The following is a 22,020-nucleotide window of genomic DNA, read 5'->3' as shown; positions in this document are numbered from 1 at the left end:
TTTTATTCCAAATTAAATTTAGATCTTTACAGTTCTTTCATTTCCATATTTTTTCCGATTCTTTACAGTCAATTTTGGAGATCGAGGCAAAGATTTCCAGTAGCTTTAACGCCGGTTTATTCTCCCCAAAATAGTTGTGTTTTTAGGAAATGATAAAAATTATATGTTTGTTTTATTTTTCTCTTTGATATCTACCCGAGATGAAGCAGTTCGATCAAATTATCCACAAACCTCAAGGAAGTTTAAAACTGGCTTTCAGGGATAATTTGACGGTATTTCTGAATGTCACTTCTGATCAGTAGTTAGTTCTCTTTTTTATTCTTTAACACCAAGAAGGCAAGAGACGATGATTTAATCATATGATGGGCTGTTTTAGGTCTGTAGGCGCTGCAATTCAACGGGTTTTTTTTTTTTCTTTGTAAACAACTAGTAGATATTTTCGAGATTTGAAATGGTGAAAATCTTCGTCCAAGAAATGGACTATCTTACAAGCCGAGCTTAGAGAGCGCGAAGCTCTATCGAATAAGTTTAGGGTCTTCAGATTCACCTTGGACGCGATCTATTCAACCAAACTTTCCGGAAATTTTAAGTCTAAATCTGAACGGATCGGTTCGGTCCAACGGGAAAAGTTTCGAAAAAATAGGTATACCTTTCGAGGTGGACCACTTTTCTCGGTTGGACCGGTCCGATCGAAATGGACCGTTCCACTTCACCATTTCGACCCATTCTCAATCCCAGTACATCGCTGTTCGCTATTTTCCATGTACAACATGGAGAAAAACGCTTATCATTGCAGCTTCTATGGATTGTTAACTGCGGATCTGTCTGTGTTACTCGTACATCCATGTGCAGTTACAAACAGGTCTGTAGCTGCTTCGCAAACCAAGTGTATGTTTTTGCTGTTATCGGCTTTTAAAGACGAGTTATTTTTCCGAGAGAATTTGGAATGTTCTTTTCGTCCTTCGAAAGTGGTGTTTGGACTCATACGGCAAATATCTGGGAACGGTTTGTTCACTGATAACCCTTTATACAGGTTAAATTACTACGCATGAAACAGCTCACACAATATTATTGACATTACTGTCTAAATCGTCATCTGGCTCTAACACGAGAAACAGTGATCCAACATCCTCCGTTTTAAATAAGCACGAAACTCGCTTAGCGGGAAGAATGGAACGAGACCGTCCGAACCCGTCGCGATCCATTCGGTACCAAGAAATTTTCGAACCTCAGCCCGGAAATTTTGGTTGAATGGATCGCTTTCCTTGTTTCGTGCCGGGCCTTGCCAGTGACGTGTCTCCAGACCTACCTTTTCCTCGTGCCGAGACCCCGCCGATTCAGAGAGATAGGCAGCTATAGGCGCTCTGGGGTAGGCCTAGACAGATTCTGCACGGCAACTTTTGAGCACCTTTTACGATTTTTAGTAACTTTTTCGATTCTGAGCAACTTTTTGGAGAGTGAGCAGCTTTACAGCATCTTTTCTAAAAGCTAGCATCTTTTGGCATATTTTCACTATTTCGAAATCACATTCAGATAAGTAATTGATATTTTAACACGTTTTCTTTGGAAATTCACAAGAACTTTTTGTTCACTAGAAACTCTCTTGCGTTTTGATCGGTAGCTTGTGTTGATAGATTCCAAATATGGATATACCGGATGTGACTTCATTTCCAGAATGGGTATCCTGTGTTAATATTCCAAATATGGTACAACTAGCTCAAAAAGGCGCTTTCTTCTGACAATGAAGAATCCGATGAAGAAGAGTAGCAAAGAGATCCAATCCAGGGCTTCTCTCGTAAAGAAACGACTCCTTGTCCAATCCAGCTCTCCCTATGCCGAGAGGGTATTTAGTCTGCTCAGCACCCTTTCATCCCAGCAGGAAAGCGCCTTAGGTCAGGTAAAACAGTTGCCACAGAAAGCACTAGGATGAGTCCAGAGTTATTGCTTGGTCTTCAAGAAACTGTAACTGAACTGAAACTACTCGTTTTGTTATTGCACAGGAACAGAGCCGGCTTGCTGCTCTTCGTTTTCAGCAAGCAACTATAAATAATTTTTAAGCAACTTTTGCGATTTTAAGGAACTTTTGAGCAACGTTTTAACATTTTTTGAGCAGAATCTGTCTGGGCTTACTCTAGGGACGAGAATGACCTGCAGAGGACACGTTGTGTAATTGTATATAATTCAATCTTTTTGTCCAGTTTACTGACCACGGAATACCGCGGGCACTGATCGTCGTTTACAGCGCCGCCATGTTGGTCAGCCAAGGCTTCAGAAAGCTGTATTGTAAGTATCTTACTTATGATTTCTATACTTAGTTGTCCACCAGCTAAAATAAATGAAAAAAAAACAAGTTTTAATGAGGTTTCAATCTGTGCTCAGTTATGTGATCAAAGTTTGCGGTGACCAGCGAATTGTCCCCTGATCCAGACTACCGGTACTTGAATCGTAAAGTCTGCTTGTATTCTGTATGGTTCACGTGAACTTTCCTGTGAAAAACTTGCGACACTCGCCCTATACAGTGGCTATCAGATTACTTACAACAAAAACCCTGGTTTTCCTCGTAATCAAATACACTGGAACTGATAAAATTTTGCAAAATATAAAAGCTTAACATAGTCAAACCAATGTCAAACCATTATCTAATAGTGTTAGCTCCTGACTACCACTACCCTTTCTGGCTTTTAACTTTTTTTTTTTTTTTACATAAACTTGCATGGAAATGCACTGTTTGCTACAATCCCAGAATGTGAACATCAATTATATCATGCTAACACTGAGAAAACAAATTTAAATCATTTTATCCCACCTTAACCTTCTCATGTTTAGTTGTTTTATTTAGTGTCGGTTCTCTGAAGGCACATATCAGCACAGTTTGACCAGGTTGTCTTGATTTCTTTGTTTGCACAGGGAATGTGTCAGGTGCTTCTTTACAAATTGTGTGTTCTTCAGCAATCTCTGCATGTCTATATAGACTTTAAATCCTTTTTCCTGTCTTTTTTCTACTTCATCACATAACATACAGTAACTGTAAAGAGAATTGTAGGTCGAATGTTTACGTCTCCATCTGATAAGGATTAATTGATGAAACAATTTAGGGACTCTTCATACAAGCCCGGTCAACTGGGCTGGCTTGGTTTCTTAGATCTTGCCTTGCCACTCATTCCTTTGTAAAAATATTGATGTTTTCATATGAGAAGCCAGGCAAGAACACTCCAGCCCATGTGGTGGGGATGAACCTTTTTTAAAAAAATTGCTTCGCTTTTGCAACATAAGGGCCAAAATGCATAATTTTTGTCTTGTATGTATTTTCACTCCAGAAGTACATGAAATATCTTTATTGGTAAAGTTACAAGAGTCTGCAAAACTGTGGCAGACGCTAACGAGACAAGTTTATGTTCCACCATTTTGGTTGTGTTTCTTGAATTTCATCCTGGTTGACCAGGCTGAAATTTCCCATATGAACAGACAAAAAAATTTGTCCTGGTAACCAAGCCAGCCCGGCTACCGAGCTCACATGAAGAGGCCCTCAGTCAAGTATGATTCAAGTTTATTTTCATGAATTTCAGGTAGCTCTGCAAGGCCAGTGATTGGTGTGGCAGTTTCTTGTCAGGTGATTGGTTTACATGTAATCCAGTTTACACTTATTTTGATACAAAGTTGCTTCAATACAAGTTGATTCAATACAAATCAAAGTCGATTTGATACAAACTGAAGTCAATTCAATACAAACTGAAGTCGTTTCGTAGCACAAGTAAACTAGAAGAAATATCCTAAGGAAAGTGTTTTCATCTTCGCATTACATATGTACACCAGCAATTGACTGATAGAATTTGGTTTCTGGAGTAAAAGACCAGAAGGAGAAGATGTTTGTCTGGAGGTCTCTGAACTTTTTCAGCCAATTCCACTTTAACAACTTCTCTGAAAGGAGCCTAGACAGGCAAGCCTCACAGTGGAACAAATTCTCCACCAGGAAACAAGAACATTAATAATATCAGACTGCTGGGTATCTATCTTTTTGAAAACACTCTCTGGCTGCTGGGTATGTATTTAGGCACAATGTATTTATTTTCTGTAGCGAATGGAAACTACTTTAGGTAAATGGAGTTTGTTTTGAATTGACTTCAGTTTGCATCGAATCAACTTCAGACGTGTAGCAAATCAACTTCAACTTGTATTAAAACGACTTGTGTTGAAGTGACTTTGTATCAAGATGATGGCCATGGTACACATGAATATAATCCAATAGTTACTATGAGGCACAGAACCTACATGTTTACCATTACTCATATTTGTGGTTATCTATGATACTCTTAATTAACAGTGTGACAATTCCGACCAAGGCATTCTTAGGCATATAACTCTTTGCAAAGTGACCAATAAAAATGGTCACCAATTTGTTGTTTATGAAGTGGCCATCAAGACAGCTTACAGTAGACTGGTTATTTTTCAAAAATAGATTTATCTTTGAGCATCTGGGGGTTTGATTCATTTCATTTTCACAGAGCTTCAGGCAGTTCTAAGCAGTTGCACAGTAATGATAAAAGTTAAGAATTATAGTATATGTATTTGTTCTACTGGAAGTTCTGTTAAGGGAAACTTTGAAACCTTCACTGCCGTACAATCTTACTGTCCAATATGTAGTTCCATGAAGTATCTGTACCACCCCCACAGATGGAATTTTTTTCTAAGACCCCGTCCTACCCCTCTGGAAATTTCAATCAAGCTTCATATATTCTTTAATTTTTTTGGTTGTACAGACCCCCACCTCCCCAGGAAAATAGGAGTGTAGATATTTTTTGGAGCTGCACAATGTATATGTGTGCTAAAGTTTGTTTGAGACATGCCTGGCTAAAGGTTTGCGAATTGGACTCTGGATTGGTACGTGCATGTACGTTCATGCAGGGTTGAGCCTGAAAAGGGTTGTTCTGACGTGTTGAACAGCAACGTTGTTCAACGAGTTGTGGTTGCATGCCAGTTTGTGCCACCAGAAAGTCCTATTAAGCTTCAATTTTACTGTTCTTTAGTTTTACTGTACATGTTACATGTACATGTTACATGTGCTTTGTAATTTATCCTGTCGCACTGTTTCCTTTCAGCGGAGTGTCAGTTACTTGCCGAAGGCAGGACCTGGTGGAAGGTCATCCTTCAGTGGGGTTGTAGCAACAGTATTCGGTGCCACTGGATTCTTGGGAAGATATGTCCTAAACAGATTAGGTAAGGTAAAGTCTGCTTATGAGCCAAGTGCCCCACCAGGCTGGAGCTTATCCTGGTTTCTGTAGCATGAAGTGGCTAGGAGTATTTCTACTCCTCCCTGGATGGGATGTTAGTCCAGCGCAGGGTTACCCCCGGCGTTAAGTTCGCTGGTACCCATTTATACACCTGGGTGGAGAGAGGCACTCTGAGAGTAAAGTGTCTTGCCCAAGAACACAACGCAATGTCCCTGGCCAGGGCTCAAACCCTGACGGCTCAATCCGGAGACTAGCTCACTAACCATGAGGCCACTGCTCCTCCCAAAAAAACAGATTACAGCTGTAGGTAACTATAAATATGTATGGGAAATGCAAGAAAATATGTTTCCTGTAATACCTTGATCTAGTGCTTCTGCCTCCTTTCGTAATTAGAGTTCCCCCTGGAGTGTCATTTTTTTATATAACAACCCCTTTTGTTTCCTGATAAGTGCCTCCTTCCAATGTCAACGAGTGCCCCTACTGTCAAAAGTTACAAAGAAGACACTGACATGGAATAGAGTGATAAGCAAATGATTTACAGTCTGCTGATCACAAAGGCCATTGCACTAGCAGTTACTGTAAAGCAACATTTCATTTTCTTTTTTTTTTTTTTTTTTTTTTTTTTTGTATGCCCTAGGACGCGGTGGAAATCAAATCATTGTTCCATACCGAGGAGATGAAATGGATTACCGAAGCCTCAGGCTGATGGGAGATCTTGGACAGATAATGTTCTTTGTAAGAATTTGTTTGTACATGTACTTTTAAGCCTGTAGCCAGACCCAAAAAATTGTTGAGGCATGGCCAAATAAGAAAAACAGAGAAAAACAAAATCAAGGTCACTGGCCTCATCCACATTAACTTTTAAAATGTCATCAACGATAGATGAGCGTGGGGAGTGGTGTCTGAAAGGATGGTGGAGCCCAAGAACAAACTAAACCGAGCGCGTAGGGTATCCATGACAATCCGGTGAGCAGCAACTACCAGGCCCTATCATGCTGAAAAAACAGTGGAAACAAAGAATGTACCTACAGTGTACTTACCAGGAAGAAAAACACGCAGAATGACTTGACATCCAAAGCCAAGCTGTAAAATCAAGGCACCCTGCTTAAATCCCCTGGCCACCCCATACACCACCTTAGGGGAGACCGCATTTAACTTTGCCTAAATTACATTTACCCACATAGAATGTGCATTTCCTTGTTATTAGCAAATTTATATTTTGCGTTTTTTTACAGTAGTCCCCATGTCCCCCTGTTATGAAGTAGAGTTGTATTTTCATATCTTAATTCTAATCTTGTAAATGTTACTGATGACAGGATTATCACCTGAAGGATGTTGAGTCTGTGGCTAAAATGATGAAGCATTCAAATTGTGTGATCAACTTGATTGGCAGACAATATGAAACAAGGTACATTTCCAGGGCTGGAAAAAAAAAGAGCTGTCCTCTTTTCTGGAACAAGCAGATTTTCTTGGGGGCAAATTACTCTTTTTTCTCATTTGTGTAATGGGCAAGGGCCCAGGCAAGCCATCTGCCAACTAAATCATAATAAAAGTAAACTAGAGACTTGCCCAGGGAAAGCAGACTTGTATTCATGAGCTACTTGTCTGAAGTTTTTTTCAAGCCCTTCATCTTCAGTAAAAGATTAACCGCAAATATAACAACATGTAATAGAACAGTCAGAATTGAGCAAGAATTACTTCTGAAAAGATAGTGTTAAAATGTTTTTATCTTCAATCCAATTCATCCAAATCCCTAAGTGAGGGACTGTGAGAATAGTTTATATTTTTTTGCTACCTGTGTTCATTTAACAATGATCAGGGTTAGTGTAGAGGTAAGGGCGCTCACCTCCCACCAATGTGGCCCGGGTTTGATTCCGCCCCCATGTCAAATGTGGCTTAAGTTTGTTGTTGTTTCTTGCCTTGCTCCACTGGTTTTTCTCCGGGTACTCCAGTTTTCCTTCCTCCTTAAAACCAACATTTCCAAATTCCAATTTGACCAGGATAGAGAACCTGCATGAAAACCAGCTGATGTAGGCTGATGTAACTTCCTCTCTAAATGTATTCATTTATTTTAATTTTTTTTTTAATTGCACTCTAATATTGTACACATCATTGTCAGTTCTGCTGCCTTATAGGCCCCATTCATAAATGGTTACCAATTAAAAAATCTTTTGTAAATATTTAAATTAGCCCAACTAACTTCGTTTTTGAGTTGATAATTCAAAAGAATTTTTACTCTCAAACGAGGTTAGCTGGGCTAATTTAAATGCATACAAAAGAATTTTAAATTGGCAGCTGTTTATGAATAGGGTCTACACAGTAGATGATTACTCTTTGCAGTATTGGTTCACATTGACACAGTGAAACTTATCGTGTTCATGCTCAATATGATACTTTTTTCTAGGAATTTCTCGTTTGATGACACTCATTGTGAGGGAGCCAGAGTTATTGCCCAAGCTGCCAGAGAGGCGGGAGTAAAGCGTCTAATCCATGTGTCAGCTCTCAATGCCAGTGAAGAAAGCCCTTCAAAGTTCCTACAGTCCAAGGTCCTGAAAGAGGAATTTATTTCTTTCCTTCTTAATTTAATGTTATTTGAGTTGTTATTCAGACATCACCTTATGTTTGCCTACACTGCAATTTATGCTTGTCAAAGTGAACCTATGAAATTGGACTCCAAAGTTTCCACACTGATTTTCTGACTTTTGCAGACAACCTGTGATTTGTAGATTTTGCTGTCCTAAAACAACCCCCTAGCCTGCGAATGCAGACGTATTTCCAGCTGTTGCATGTCTCTGCTGAAAAATAACGTCTGCGAACCCGAGCCAGGAAATGATCAATCACAGTTTAGCTCAAATAGCCCCAGAACTACTGCGTGAGGTATTTGCTGTGAGGAGCACTCGAGTTTCATTCTATCATGGAATCTGATTGGCCAAAGAGAAACAAAAGTCTTTACGTCACAGAAATCGTTTCCTAGCTCGGGTTCGCAGACGTTATTTTCAGCGGAGACAAGCGACAGCCGGAAATACGTCTGCGTTCACAGGCTACAACCCCCGAACTACATGTAGAGACACTAGTGACCCTATTTTTACTGGGCTTATGACCAGTAAAGAATTAAAGGAGTGCATGGAAGAATAACCTCAGTGACATCTGACAGACTGGAAGATTCTCCTGGAAAATTGCTTTTGACTTCCTTGTACAAGAAAGGAGAATTTGACATGAGTTCAAGAGTCACTTAAAGCATTTTGCCACGCGTCCCTTCAATTGGTTGGCAGAATCTGAGAGGTTTACACCTTATTGTTAAGTGACCAATTGAGTGTGTAAAGACAGATGTTTTTTAATACACCAAGGCTGTTGCCTAAAGAAATTTGCTTTAGGAGTCCAGGATAAAAGTTGCTGTGGTCAATCCTGGGGGCTGGGTGTTGGATGTGACTTGGGAAATATAGGGGAATGTCCAAGGGGAATCCCCCTTCTCTCTGTTGAGATTTTCCTTTAGATACTAAATGTGAATCGAATTTTTGGACTTAAACATTCGGTAAAGTGATAAGGTCATTGTCAAGGAAGAATACTATTTATGTTGTAATGTGAACAAAACCAAAAAAATCGATAATTGGCGCATACATACATGTACACGTACAAACAGTGTCACAACAAAGTCACAATCAGGAACAGCTTGTAATAGACCTTTATGGCTTGGGCGGTTTGTTTTCCCATTACAGACCACGTCATATTCTTAAGAGAATTGTTCTTTTATCCATCTAAAAATTATTTATTCATATGCAGGTGACAAATTAAAAATTTGAAAGGAAGAATTCTCAAGAGTATCATCACATGGTCTGAAATGAGGCAACAAACCGCCCAGTTGAGAAAGGTCTATTCCCGGTTATCAGGGATTGACGTCATTTGACAAATTAGATGGGAATGAAAGCTCCATGTTTAGGTGCCCACTCTCACTCCTTGAATGAAAATTAATTTAGTCACCCATTCTTGTAACTTAGATACCTCAGGCGATGGCACACCTGTTAGGCAGCAGTCTTGTGACCCTGCAAAGCCTTTATGTATTTAGTTCATCTATCAATAGAGTTTACAGAGAGAGTTCACCATGTACTTGTACATTGTTACAAATTGTCAATTATTTTTTTCTTATGACAGGCTCGTGGGGAAAAAGGTGTGAGACAGGAGTTTCCTGAAGCCACCATACTGCGACCTGCCACATTTTTTGGACATGAAGATCACTTCTTGAACTACTACGCATGTAAGTTGGTACAGTTTCACTGTGCGTGTGCCGGTAATCGCCTCGCTGTATAGACCCTTTGCATAAGTGGTGCCTGGATTTGAATAAAAATACTTTATACATCCTAAGCCTTGTGATTATGTTTCCAGACAGGGAATTTTTCACATGAATGTGAGGCCTAGGATGTTTAAGTATTGTTAATATTTCTGCAAAGGGACTGGCTGTGCAGGCTTTGTGCTGTCTCAAAAGTCGATTAAATTTCAGTTGTTGACAAAAATGCCTGCATGTGTAAAGTGATTATTATATAGTTATACAAAACATTTCCTTTTTTGACAAATTGGAAATGCCTGATCATATGTTAGCAAACGTTTTGGATAATTTCATACCCTGTGCTCTGGCACTGTTCTTCTCTGCAAGTGTGCCGCAGAAAAAAAGTTTCTTGATTCGTTTACTTTTTTCACAATCAGTGACCTCCTACATTTAAACAAAAATCGCTAAATTTAATGCTCTTGAGGAAAACCAACAAAACAATGGATATTTCAAAATGGTACATGTACGTTATGTCTTCACGAAGGACCATGTTTGACCACTGGGAATATTTCGAAACACCTAGGAGAGAGCTGACAATACGGCACGCAGCAGAGTATTTTTGACGAATTGTGAGGTGTTGCGAAGTATGGTCCAACACTGTCTTAGTGTTTGATATATCTTCTCAATGGCAACTAAAACTAAGAAGAAAACGGAGAAATAAAATCGTAAAAATCTATGCTAATTAAGATCAGATATCCAAACACCGTCACGGTCGTGATTTCCTTTGTTTAAACATGATGAATTTGTGTAGCTTACAGTTCTTGTTGACGCTGCGTCTATAGATTTTGAGCTCACGCTCTGTTGAAGAGACTCGAGGAGCCCGCTGAGAATTGAAAGATCTAGCGAGCGAGGTTCGACTAGAAAAATAAGTAAAAATACATGTGAAGAAGAGCCGAGCGATATGAAAAATACAGGGCAGAATATAAAGACTTACAAATGTTTCCTGACTGTAGCGATGACGGTGAAGCTAGGTAGAGTATAGATTCCGCAACAATATTAACTTGAAGCTAGAGAAAACGTTGAAAAGATTGGCGCGCTAGGAAACCGTAGCGTTTAAATAGTCCTAATTTGCATACATAAATGGCAAGCTAAAATAAAAATTCGCACGTGGAATCCTACAATTTGTAACGAGTGTGACAACTCAAGATTCCAGAATCTAGCTGTCCAGTGAGAAAAACGTACTGTAAACCAATTTAAAACTCTCTTTGTAGTTCTCACCTATCTCCTTTGGCTTGCAATAATTTTGTCACTAGCAATTCTAAATACCTCTATACAATGGTTTCACAGTGTCTTGTACATAACTGAAAATGACAGTGGAAAACTGTGGAAACATGTCTCCTTCAAAAGTTAATGTGTAGTTTTATTTATTAATATTTCACTTGCCTTCTGCCGCAAGATGTTTTGGTGTTTTCGAGAATTTTTGTCACTGACAAGAGTATTCTCCCGGTGTGTTTTCAGATCTCGGGAGATTTCCAATGGGCATTCCACTCATTGATGGAGGCATGAACACAACCAAAATGCCTGTTTATGTGAGTATTTGGGTTTTATGGACTGACTGGAGGGCTGGCTGGGGATGTCTTTGACTCATAGATCAAGGAAAATTTAATATTGTAAGACTGAATTTGTGTGATGGCAGGTTAACCCTTTGACGCGCAAAATTTCGCCCAAAAATGCCGTTTTTAACCGTTAAATCAGGTTTTTGGCTGCCATGACGCTAAATGGGCCTCAGTTTTGCTGAAAAAGCCATCGTTTTACCAAAATGATAAATTTCCGCAAGTTTAGGCACAAAAATGTACAACATTTTAATTTGGCGTGTGCGCATAAGCCAAAATTTGGACATCTCTTTGTTTTGTTTTGTTTTGTGTTTTGCGATTACCGTTTTCGAATTTTTTTCTTGTCCCTTTCCTTTCCTTTTTCTCGGCCCTTTTACTGTCGCCACCTTTTGCATTTCATAGTCGTTCTGGCTGCCGTAAAAAGTTGGGTGTTAATTATGGACAAAGCCTGGAAATGGGACCTTGATCAATTATAGGTATAATGGGCCATTTTAAAACCATTTTTGCACCAAAACTGTGAAGGTTGTTTTTCAATTTGCTTCGTCAGAATGTGGTCGGTATCCAAAATCAACTGTTGTGCGGATAGATTTATCCCAGTTCTACTATCTACATATCAAGAATAGCTGGTGACATTTCAATTGATGACGTCCCAAGTGGTGCAAAGAGCACCATCCCTCAGCGCTCGTATATGCGCGCTTGCGTATCAAAGGGTTCAAATGATGACAATTATAATGATGACGACAACGACGATTGTGATTGTGATAATAATAATGACGATGATACTGATAATCATCGCGATGCTTCATCGAGGCCCTGACCACACTGATGCGTTTTCATTGGAGAGTACACACTTTTTGATGCGTTTTCGCCCATCGTCCACACTAAAACACCCGAAAACGTTGATAAAACCTTTCGAAAACGGTATCAAAAGTGGAGTCTTCTGAAGACGGCATCGTTTTCAAAACGTTCCGTTTCTTATGTGGACATATGGAAACGGGGGCTTTTAAAAACAGTGCTAAAAAAAAGCGTCAGCGTTTTCGGGCGTTTTAATGTGGACGACAGGTTAAAACGCATCAAAAAGTATGCCTTTTCGAATGAAAAAGCATTATTGCAGACAGGTGAAAACAAAACGGAAACGCTAATTGGGGGAAAATATTTTGCTTCGGTTTGGTTGATACGAAGAAGGATACTTCTAAAAGAGAAAGCATCACTGTGGCCAGGGCCTAATACTTTTTGTTCGTTTTATTTTGGTAGGTGGCGGATGTAGCCCAAGCTGTGGTTAATGCGGTTACGAACGACCAGAGCATTGGACAAACATTTGAACTAACTGGGTAAGGTAGCTTTTCACTGTCCTTAGCACTGGCAGGGGAGAGGGGGTGGGGCTTGAAATGGCAGCTATGTTGCATTCACGATTAGTTATGTCAATTTTGAGGCAGGGGGGGGGGGTGTGGTCGAGGGAGAGGATGAGGTGCTTACAGTTTTAAATTCAAAGAAAACTTTAAAAACAACAAACACAGGCCTCAGAAATCCTGATTGGAACCTATAAGCTTTGCAATTCAAGATCGAAATCTATACCACCAACCTGTATGATTAATTATAAAGCCAGTAGGAACTGTTCAAATGCGAGATCTATTTAATATACTTGTGCAAGAATGAAGGTTATGTTGGTTTCTTCTATAACTGTAAAATATCCTTTTCTTTAAAGAATGCTTTGATATTTATTTTAATTTCAAGTTTGTGAAGGGAGAGTTGGAGCGGGTTTTTAAGACGATCTTTTACGGAATTCAACATTTTCTCATGATTTGAGTTCTGAATTGTGGAGTTATTTTTCGCTCTACTTGCAGCCCAGAAGAGTATTATCTGCTTGACATTTTGGACTACATTTACCGGTTGATGAGGAAGGACCTGCGATACTACACTATGCCCAGGCCGATTTACAAGTAAGATGTTTTTATTATGAGTTATCACCATGTTAAATCCCCTTTCCCCTTTATTTTAGATTTTATCCCTTAGAAGGTCCCCTGTACCCCCTGTGACCCCCTCTCTACTCCACCATCCCCCATTCTCCAACCCGAAACCGTCAGACTCCACAAGTTTGTTTGTGCATGTGTGGTAATGGAGTAGATTTTATACAATGTGATTAAAGATGGCGTTGGCACAAGACAAGGGTGATGGGTGGGGGGGGGGGGCACCAATTATGTGGGTTACGAAGGGGGAGGGGAGGTGGGGTAGGAAATGCGCTTTCTGAGTTAGAAAACAGAGGCTTTCTAGTGAACAGGGCAATTTCTAAGTGTTTTGTATTTTGCTTTGCAGCATGGTTGCCTGGGGCATGGAACAGTCTATATTCAACCCACGCCTTACAAGAGACATGCTGCTTAGGGTAAGAAAGGAGCTTGACTTGAATGTAACCTTGGATGTAAACAGACAAGCCTTGGCTTCGGGCATTTTTCGCGACAAAGACTGGACCTTTTCTCGTGAATAACGTATTCCCGAACATTTTCCAGTCACAATACCCAATTTGTAAGATGCTCGCTGGCATCTCTATCCTTCTCCATAGAAAGACCTGCGCTTTTAAAGTACACTTATATAGAGGATATTACACGGTGGCGAGAAGATATGAATTTTATGTTCTCGTGGCAAGAACAATATCTCACGAGTGAGCGAAGCGAACGAGTGAGATATTGTTCTTACCACGAGAACATAAAATTCATATCTTCTCGCCACCTTGTAATGTTCTTTTTATTATATGGAGAAACCAATTCAACAAAAGCAAAAGGCGGGAATCGTGACGTCATTGAACGATACGACACTCACAAAGGTGACATACGGAAAATACGCCACTCGGGTCCCGGATAAAGTGGCGTATGGAATCTACGAGTGGTTTAGTTCCCAGTAAAACACTCTTCTCCATATAATAAAACTAAATAAGGCCCTTTTAAACTTGAAATATTTTGCCCAACTTATCTCGCAATTTCCTTGCGGCATGGTCAATTGTGAGGCAGGTTGTGAAAGAACTGATCTCGTGTAACTTATTTAAGCTCTGACTCGGGCCTCTATTAATAGATACATATATTTTTTATTTTCAACAGGAATTCCTGTCCGACCAGGTTACACAAGGTTTGCCTGGACTAGCAGACCTCGGCGTCGAGCCATCTGCATTAGAAACCATCGCCATTTCAGTGTTACGACGACACAGGGATGTGTTCTTCTTTGATGACGCTATGGACAGCGATGCGCCGTGCCGACCAACCAGCTCGTACGCGGCCCAGTGAAAAGCTAGCAATCCTCGGCAACGAAGGCTTACAAATTGTAAATAATAACTTTTGAAACTGCGACTGATCCTTGAAAATCGAGTGTTTGACCTCGTTGAGTGGTAAAGAAGATCTGAGCATTTTGCCATGGATGTTGACTGTGAGTTCAATTGACGATTAACCGATTTTATGGCGAACTTTAAAATAAATATTGGTCCCAGTAACTAGGTGTACTTGTTGAATTATAACCTGTAAGAGTGACGTGAAGATGGTAAATAGAGATGTTATTTTTAAAAAGTTACATATTTGCTTTCTTTCTTCTTGTTATTGGACTAAATTTGGCTTATCTTCGTCTACAGCCGCGCGCCCTATCTCTGATTTTGTTGAGGACAGTGGGCAACATTAAAAACCTCCTCGTTTCCTAATTAGTAATTGTTTTAGTAGAATTTAACTGAAAATGACGCAAATAAAGGTTTCCAATTGTTTTTCTCCGCATTATTGAACTTTACGTTTTAACAAAATCGCACGGATTGAATTGGTAAATTTGCAGTTGTTTACGCGCGCGCAACCGTTATTTAAAATATTTAGTTTTTAAAGTCAAGAAACCGTTGATGTCCGTCTTTAAATCATCTCAGGAATTTAATTATCCACCTACATCTAAACTTTCTTCCAGAACTTCACAAAAACGATAAGAACGCCGCATTTCGTGGACGACTGACAGCCACTGCACTCTAATTAACAATTAGATTATGAGCTCGAGATTTCTATGTTTGAGTAGAATTCTAACTTAAATTTGACGCAAATAATGGTTTCCAAATATTTTTCGACGCATTATTGAACTTTACGCTTTAACAGAGTCGCACGGATTGAATTGTCGTTGGTAAATTTGCTGTTGTTTAAGCGCGCGCACCGGTTTTTCAATAATTTCGAGTTTTTAAAGTCAAGAACCCGTTTATGTCCTTCTTTTTGTCTTCTCAGGAATATAATTATCCATTTACATCTAAACTTTCTTCCAAAACTTCGGAAAAATGATAAAACCGTCGCATTTCGTGGACGACCGACAGCTACTGCACTCTTATTAACAATTAGACTCGTAGCCCTTGCGGGCTACGGGTCAATAGCCCATGAGGCGAAGCCGAATGGGCTATTGAACCGTGGCCCTTGAGGGCGAAGGGTCTAATTGTTTTAGTATCACCTAACAAGTCGGACAGAAAAGACAATAATAAAGTTACCAAATGCAAGTTGAAGAAATATTTATTTGGGAAAAGCGTCACGCTCGATTGTGCCAATTTCGCTACTCGAGGACTATTACTAATAGACCTCTAGTAGCGTAGCCAATTAAAATGCAGGATTTGCATTAGTCCACTAGTTGGGTGATACTAATGGCTGTTATAACATAACTAAAGCAAAGCGCGCGCTCTGATTGGTTAATTTAGCGTCTACTATTTGCCCATGGGTGTACGCTGCTGACGTGTGTGCTAATGTTTACAAAGCAAATCTTTTGACAGACATTGTTTCCAAAGTAATGGCCGACGTCCTTCTGCCAGGAATGCGAAATTGTCTTCACAGTTGTCTGAAGATGAAACTTTATCGAGTTACTGGTGTGCAGTCGGTTGTCATGAATGAATTTTCGCGCGCTTGTTTTCTCTTGTCATGCAAGACTACACGAACATTTTTTTGTGATGTAGCTCAATAAAAGGACTTCTGTTGTTCCAATGTCTCAGTGTTATGTTATAAAACAAATGGTAAACGCCATAGCGTGCACTATTGAGTTATGGATGCACGCGGGAGGTTGCTAAGCACTCAAGAAGCCAGAGTCGCACGAGGCGATCGCCTCGTGCGACTCTTACGCTTCTTTCGTGCTCAGCAACCTCCCGCGTGCATCCATAACTCAATAGTACACGCTATGGCATTTACCATTTGTTAAATAGTATACGAGTAGCTCAGCCAATCAGATTGCAGCATTTGCATTGTATACTAGTAGAATTCTACTAATGGCTCGATAGAAACACGGTACATGTTTTCTATTTCTTAAATAGAAAATGACCTAAAGGGAAACGAAAATTGCTTCGAGTTAGCGGGAGGTTCGAGTTATGGAGAGTTTGAAGTTACCAAGGGTAAAATTACAGTAAATGTATGACGGAAATCCAGAGGGGAAATCGATTTTGGTTCGAGTTAGCGATCTCCCTAGTTAAGATTAGTGTTGAATTGCAATAATCAGAATTTATGAAGGGCTTTTGTTTGTTTTCTTTTCGATAATGCTGAAAAAGTGGCTTCCTTCTTAAAAACATAACCATATCAAGACTAAAGTGCAAAAACCATACTCTATTTATGACCAAAATGGCCAAACTTGATACCCTATTTATGACTTAAACCGCTGAAAAACCATATCCTTTCGGGCTGCATATACATATATATATAATATATATAGTCCATTTAGAAAACAGCCCTAAGAAAATACGCGTGCTGATTGGTTAAAAATCGTGTTTCTATATAACTCGAAGAAAACACAGAACTAGCACGAGCTGTTGACGTAATGATGGCGCGAGCAAAGATAATTTACACTTTGATAATCAAAGTTAACAAGCTGTTTTCCTTTTGTTTTCGTCGCGGTGTTTTCTAAAAGAAATAGAAAATATGTTCTCCATGTTTCTATCGAGTTTTCTATCGAGAAACACTCATGAAAGTTTGGGTAAACTCGAAAAGGCAGTGAAAACACTCGCCTGCGGCTCGTATTCCCACACATGATTTCTCGTTCTCCCAAACTTCCACTCGCGTTTCTATGAAAGAATTATATTATGGGCTCGAGATTTCTATCACGCATAGAAATCGACAGCGAATAATCTAATTGTTTTAGTATAAATCTACTAGTCGTTCAAAACTTTATCTAAATCCTCTTCATAGACACTTCGAAAACGTCAAGAAGCGTACTTCATTTTGTTAACAAGGGCACACTGCTACGCTACTCACTATCTATCACAGAATAGATAGTGAGTAGCGTAGCCAATCAGAGAACGGTATTCGTGTTAGAACGCTAGTAGATTTATACTAAAACTCGATAGAAACACGCTACATGTTTTCTATTTCTTAAATAAAGCCTGGTTCTCATATCCCGCCGACCTACCTGCGACGTAGTCGCCGGTTGCAACTGAAAATGCCCGCCGATCTGTTGCAGTGGATCACCGGCGCATCTGCGATAGATCGCCGACGTAGTCAAATTTGAGTAAAATGCAAATCGAATGGGCGCAATTTTCAACCATTCCACCTGTAATCGTCTTACTGGAGTACTTTGCGTCCGCAGTAGGTGTTCACATAAAACATTTTCATCGCCGACAATCGCCGACAACCGTCGGCTTGCCTGCGTAGTTTAACTCAGCTCAAATTGGCAGGCAACCCGCCGGTCAATGCGATAAATGTCTGAAGATTATAAAAAAATAACCTGGTCTGCGTTTCAAAATTGGTGGTTGGAAAAACATTAAAACATAATAACTTTTACCGAACGTAATCATTTTTGGTTGGCATGGTAACACCACAGAATCAAAAGACATTTTAAACTATGTTACCCTAGTGGCCAAGTACTATATATCTTTAGCACAATCCACAATCCCTTTGACGGCCTTCCTTCTTTACTTAAGAACAAATTACATACTTTACAACAAATAGCAATAAAAACTAAAACCTCTGACAATTTCAACAAAAAGTGGAAAGGCTTTATTTGAGCTTTTACATTTTACTTACTTAGTTAAGTTATTAATTAATTTGGTTAACATTTATTTAACTAATTATTATTTTTTTTCTTTTCCCTTGTAAAGCACCTACTCAATATGTTGTACTGCGTAAAAGTTTGTAATTATTATTTTTTGTTTCTATTTTGTAACACACATCATTCCTTTCTGCGTTATCTTTTGTATCTCCTTTTCTTGTCTTATTGTAGTTCATGCAGTAACTAAAATAAAATAAAATATTTTAAAAAATGAGAAAATTAAAAAAAAAATCAAAAAAATAACACAATAACAAATTTAAAAAAAATTATCTATTCAGTACAAAAAAAGTAAAAGCGGAGTCCCCCGACTGGCGTCGAGCGTATATCTGCCCTTCCAACCGCACAGCAGGTCAGATACGTAACCGATTGGGCTACCGGCGGTCTCCTCGACTAGGTTAGAAAATTTAATAGCTAAATACGTTAAAAAACAATATACGTGTTACTGACAAACTAATTTTGCTTTTCCAAATGTGCCAGAGATATTGACGTTTTTTCTATTATGCAAATTAGGTCAGTGATGACGTCATATTGTTTGCAATTAAAAATGGTAAAATACTGTATAAACAATATCTCTAGGAATATTGAGGCAGTGTTCTTGAAACTTTACACCACAAATGTACATCACAAAAGAAACAAAATGACACCCTTAGGGCTGTTGGCATAGCAACTCTTTCGGCTCCAGTCTCTTTCTGTCAAAAAAACAAATATCCCCATTTGCAACCTCTACAATGAGACACAGGGTCCTACTTGGAACAGAGATAGTTCCCATAATGTCTTGACTCCCATCATTAGATTGGGTGGGGTAGATGGTTCTTAGTTTAAGACAAAAACTGGGAATTTCAGTTTCTATTAAGACAGCACCAGCGTCAAAGCTGTTGTCACAGCAACAACACTAAGGGTGTCATTTTTTTTCTTTTGTGATGTACATTTGTGGTGCCAAGTTTCAAGAACACTGCTTCAATATTTCCAGAGATATTGTTTATTAGGTTTTTTATCATTTTTAGTTGCAAACAATATGACGTCATCACTGATCTAATTTGCATAATAGAAAAAGGTCAATATCTCTAAAACGAAAAAAAATTTCAAAAACAAAAACGCCATGCTTCTGTATTTTGAAAGGCCTCTCAAACAACCAGGAATTAATTTTCATGTCATATGCACTTTAAGAAAATGCGGCACACTTGGAAAAATGCGCCACACGTAAGACAGTGTGGCACACTTGGAAAAATGCGCCAACCTTAAAAAATGCGGCAGACTTAAAAAAATGCGCCACACTTAGGAAAAATGCGGCATTTTAGAAATATGTGCCACACTCGGATAAATGCGACTCACTTGGAAAAATGGGGCACACTTGGATAAAGTCGCCACACTTAACAAAATGCGGCACACTTGGAAAAATGCGGCATACTTACGAAAATGCGGCACACTTGGAAAATGCGCCACACTTAAGAAATTGCGGCACACTTGGAAAATTGCGGCACACTTAGGAAACCGCGCCACAATTAAGAAAATGCAACACAACTGGAAAAATGCGCCACACTTAGGAGAATGCGGCACACTTAGAACAATGCGCCACACTTAAGAAAATGCAGCACACTTGAAAAAATGCGCCACCCTTAGAAAAATGCGGCACACTTGAAAAAATGCACCACACTTAAGAAAATGCGGCACAGTTGAACAAATGCGTTACACTTAAGAAAATGAAGAAAGAAAATACGGCACACTTGCAAAAATGCGCCACACTTAAGAAAATGCGGCACACTTGAAAAATGCGCCACACTTAAGAAAATGCTACACACTTGGAAAAATGTGCCACACTTCAGAAAATGCGGCTCACTTGGAAAAATGCGCCACACTTGGATAAATGTGCCTTACTGAGAAAAATGGGGCACACTTGAATAAATGCACCACACTTAAGAAAATGAGGCAAACTTAAAAAAATGTGCCTTACTTAAGAAAATGCGGCACACTTGCAAAAATGCGCCAAACTTAAGAAAATGCGGCACACTTAGAAAAGTGCGGCAAACTTAAGAAAATGCGGCACACTTGGAAAAATTCGCCACACTTAAGAAAATGCGGCACAATTAGAACAATGTGCCAAAGTTAAAAAAATGAGGCACACTTGGAAAAATGCGCCACCCTTAAGAAAATGCGGCACACTTGGAAAAATGCGCCACCCTTAAGAAAATGCGGCACACTTAGAGAAATGCGCCAACTTAAGAAATTGCGGCACACTTTAAAAAATGCGCCACACTTAAGAAAATGCGGCACACTAAAAAAAATGCGCCACACTTAAAAAAATACGGCACACTTTGTGCCTACAATTAAGAAAATGCGGCATTGTAGAAATATGTGCCACACTTGGATAAATGAGCCTTACTTGGAAAAATGGGGCACACTTGGATAAAGTCGCCACAATTAAAAAAAATGCGGCACACTTGGAAAAATGCGCCACGCTTAAGAAAATGCGACACACTTAGAAAAATGTGCCACACTTGCCAAATTGCGCCACACTTAAGAAAATGCGGCACCCTTGGAAAAATGTGCGACACTTAAGAAAACGCGCCACACTTAAGAAAATGCAGCACACTTGGAAAAATGCGCCACACTTAAGAGAATGCAGCACACTTGGAACATTGCGCCACACTTAAGAAAATGCGGCATACTTGGAAAAATGCGCCACACTCGAGAAAAAGCGGCACACTTTGAAAAAAGCCCTACACTTAAGAAAATGCCAAACTTGAAAAAATGCGCCACACTTAAAAAAATGCGCCACACTTATGAAACCGCGCCACACTTAAGAAAATGCGGCACACTTGGAAAAATGCGTCACACTTAAGAAAATGCGGCACACTTAAGAAAATGCGGCACACTTAAGAAAATGCGGCACACTTGGAAAAATGCGCCACACTTAAGGAAATGCCGCACACTTTAAAAAATGCCCCACAGTTAAGAAAATGCGGCACACTCGAAAAAATGCACCACACTTAAGAAAATACGGCACACTTGGAAAAATGCGCCACAATTAAGAAAATGCGGCACACTTTAAAAAATGCCCCACCCTTAAGAAAATGCGGCACACTTGAAAAAATGCTCCAACTCAAAAAATTGCGGCACACTTGGAAAAATGCGCTACACTTAAGAAAACGCCCCACACTTAAGAAAATGCGGCACACTTGGAAAAATGCGCCACACTTAACAAAATGCGGCACCCTTGGAAAAATACGCCACACTTAAGAAAATGCGTCAGACTTGGAAAAATGCGCCACACTTGAGAAAATGCTGCACACTTTAAAAAATGCCCCACACTTAAGAAAATGCGGCACACTTAAAGAAACGCGCCACACTTAAAAAATGGCGGCGCACTGTGTGCTTACTCTTAAGAAAATGTGGCATTGTAGAAAAATGCGCCACACTTGTATAAAAGCGCCTCACTTGGAAAAATGGGGCACACTTGGATAAAGTCGCCTTACTTAAGAAAATGCAGCACACTTGGAAAAATGCGCCACACTTAGGAAAATGCGGCACACTTGGATAAATGCGCCACACTTAAGAAAATGCGGCATACTAAAAGGGCTAAAAGTTGTATCTTTTAAAGCTAGGTACGCGTTGGTTGGGATTCCTGTACCTAAAACGAGAGTGTGGCACATCTCTAAACTCGCGAGAACTCACGAGAGAAAAGAAAGTTGATATGGGCGAGAATCTCCAACCCAAACACTGTGAAAATCAATAGTTTTTCACAAGTGAAATGCACGTGTGTAGATTTGGGAAGGGCTAAAAGTAACATTTTTGAAAAGTTTTGTAAGCATTGGTTGGAATTCCCGCACCTAAAACGCGAGTGTGGCGCATCTCTAAACGCGCGAGAACTTACGAGAGAAAACAAAGTTAATATGGCTGAGAATCT

At 39.6% G+C, this 22,020-nt stretch overlaps 1 protein-coding gene across 1 annotated transcript; it reads left to right on the top strand.

The window, feature by feature from the left end:
- Positions 1-2,133: 2,133 nt before the first annotated feature.
- On the top strand, positions 2,134-14,654 carry LOC110045349 (NADH dehydrogenase [ubiquinone] 1 alpha subcomplex subunit 9, mitochondrial-like). The gene is made up of 12 exons (XM_089295355.1): positions 2,134-2,283; positions 3,567-3,610; positions 5,097-5,214; positions 5,866-5,963; positions 6,545-6,636; positions 7,633-7,774; positions 9,378-9,480; positions 11,008-11,078; positions 12,357-12,433; positions 12,947-13,042; positions 13,416-13,482; positions 14,192-14,654. Exons 1-12 carry the CDS (start codon positions 2,250-2,252, stop codon positions 14,372-14,374), a joined length of 1,125 nt encoding a protein of 374 aa, XP_089151481.1. The 5' UTR covers positions 2,134-2,249; the 3' UTR covers positions 14,375-14,654.
- Positions 14,655-22,020: the final 7,366 nt, after the last annotated feature.

This window comes from Orbicella faveolata, unplaced genomic scaffold, assembly GCF_042242905.1.
Source record: "Orbicella faveolata isolate gen_17 unplaced genomic scaffold, um_ofav_v1 contig_26, whole genome shotgun sequence".
Lineage (NCBI taxonomy): Eukaryota > Metazoa > Cnidaria > Anthozoa > Scleractinia > Merulinidae > Orbicella > Orbicella faveolata.
This window is presented reverse-complemented; position numbering and strand designations above follow the sequence as displayed.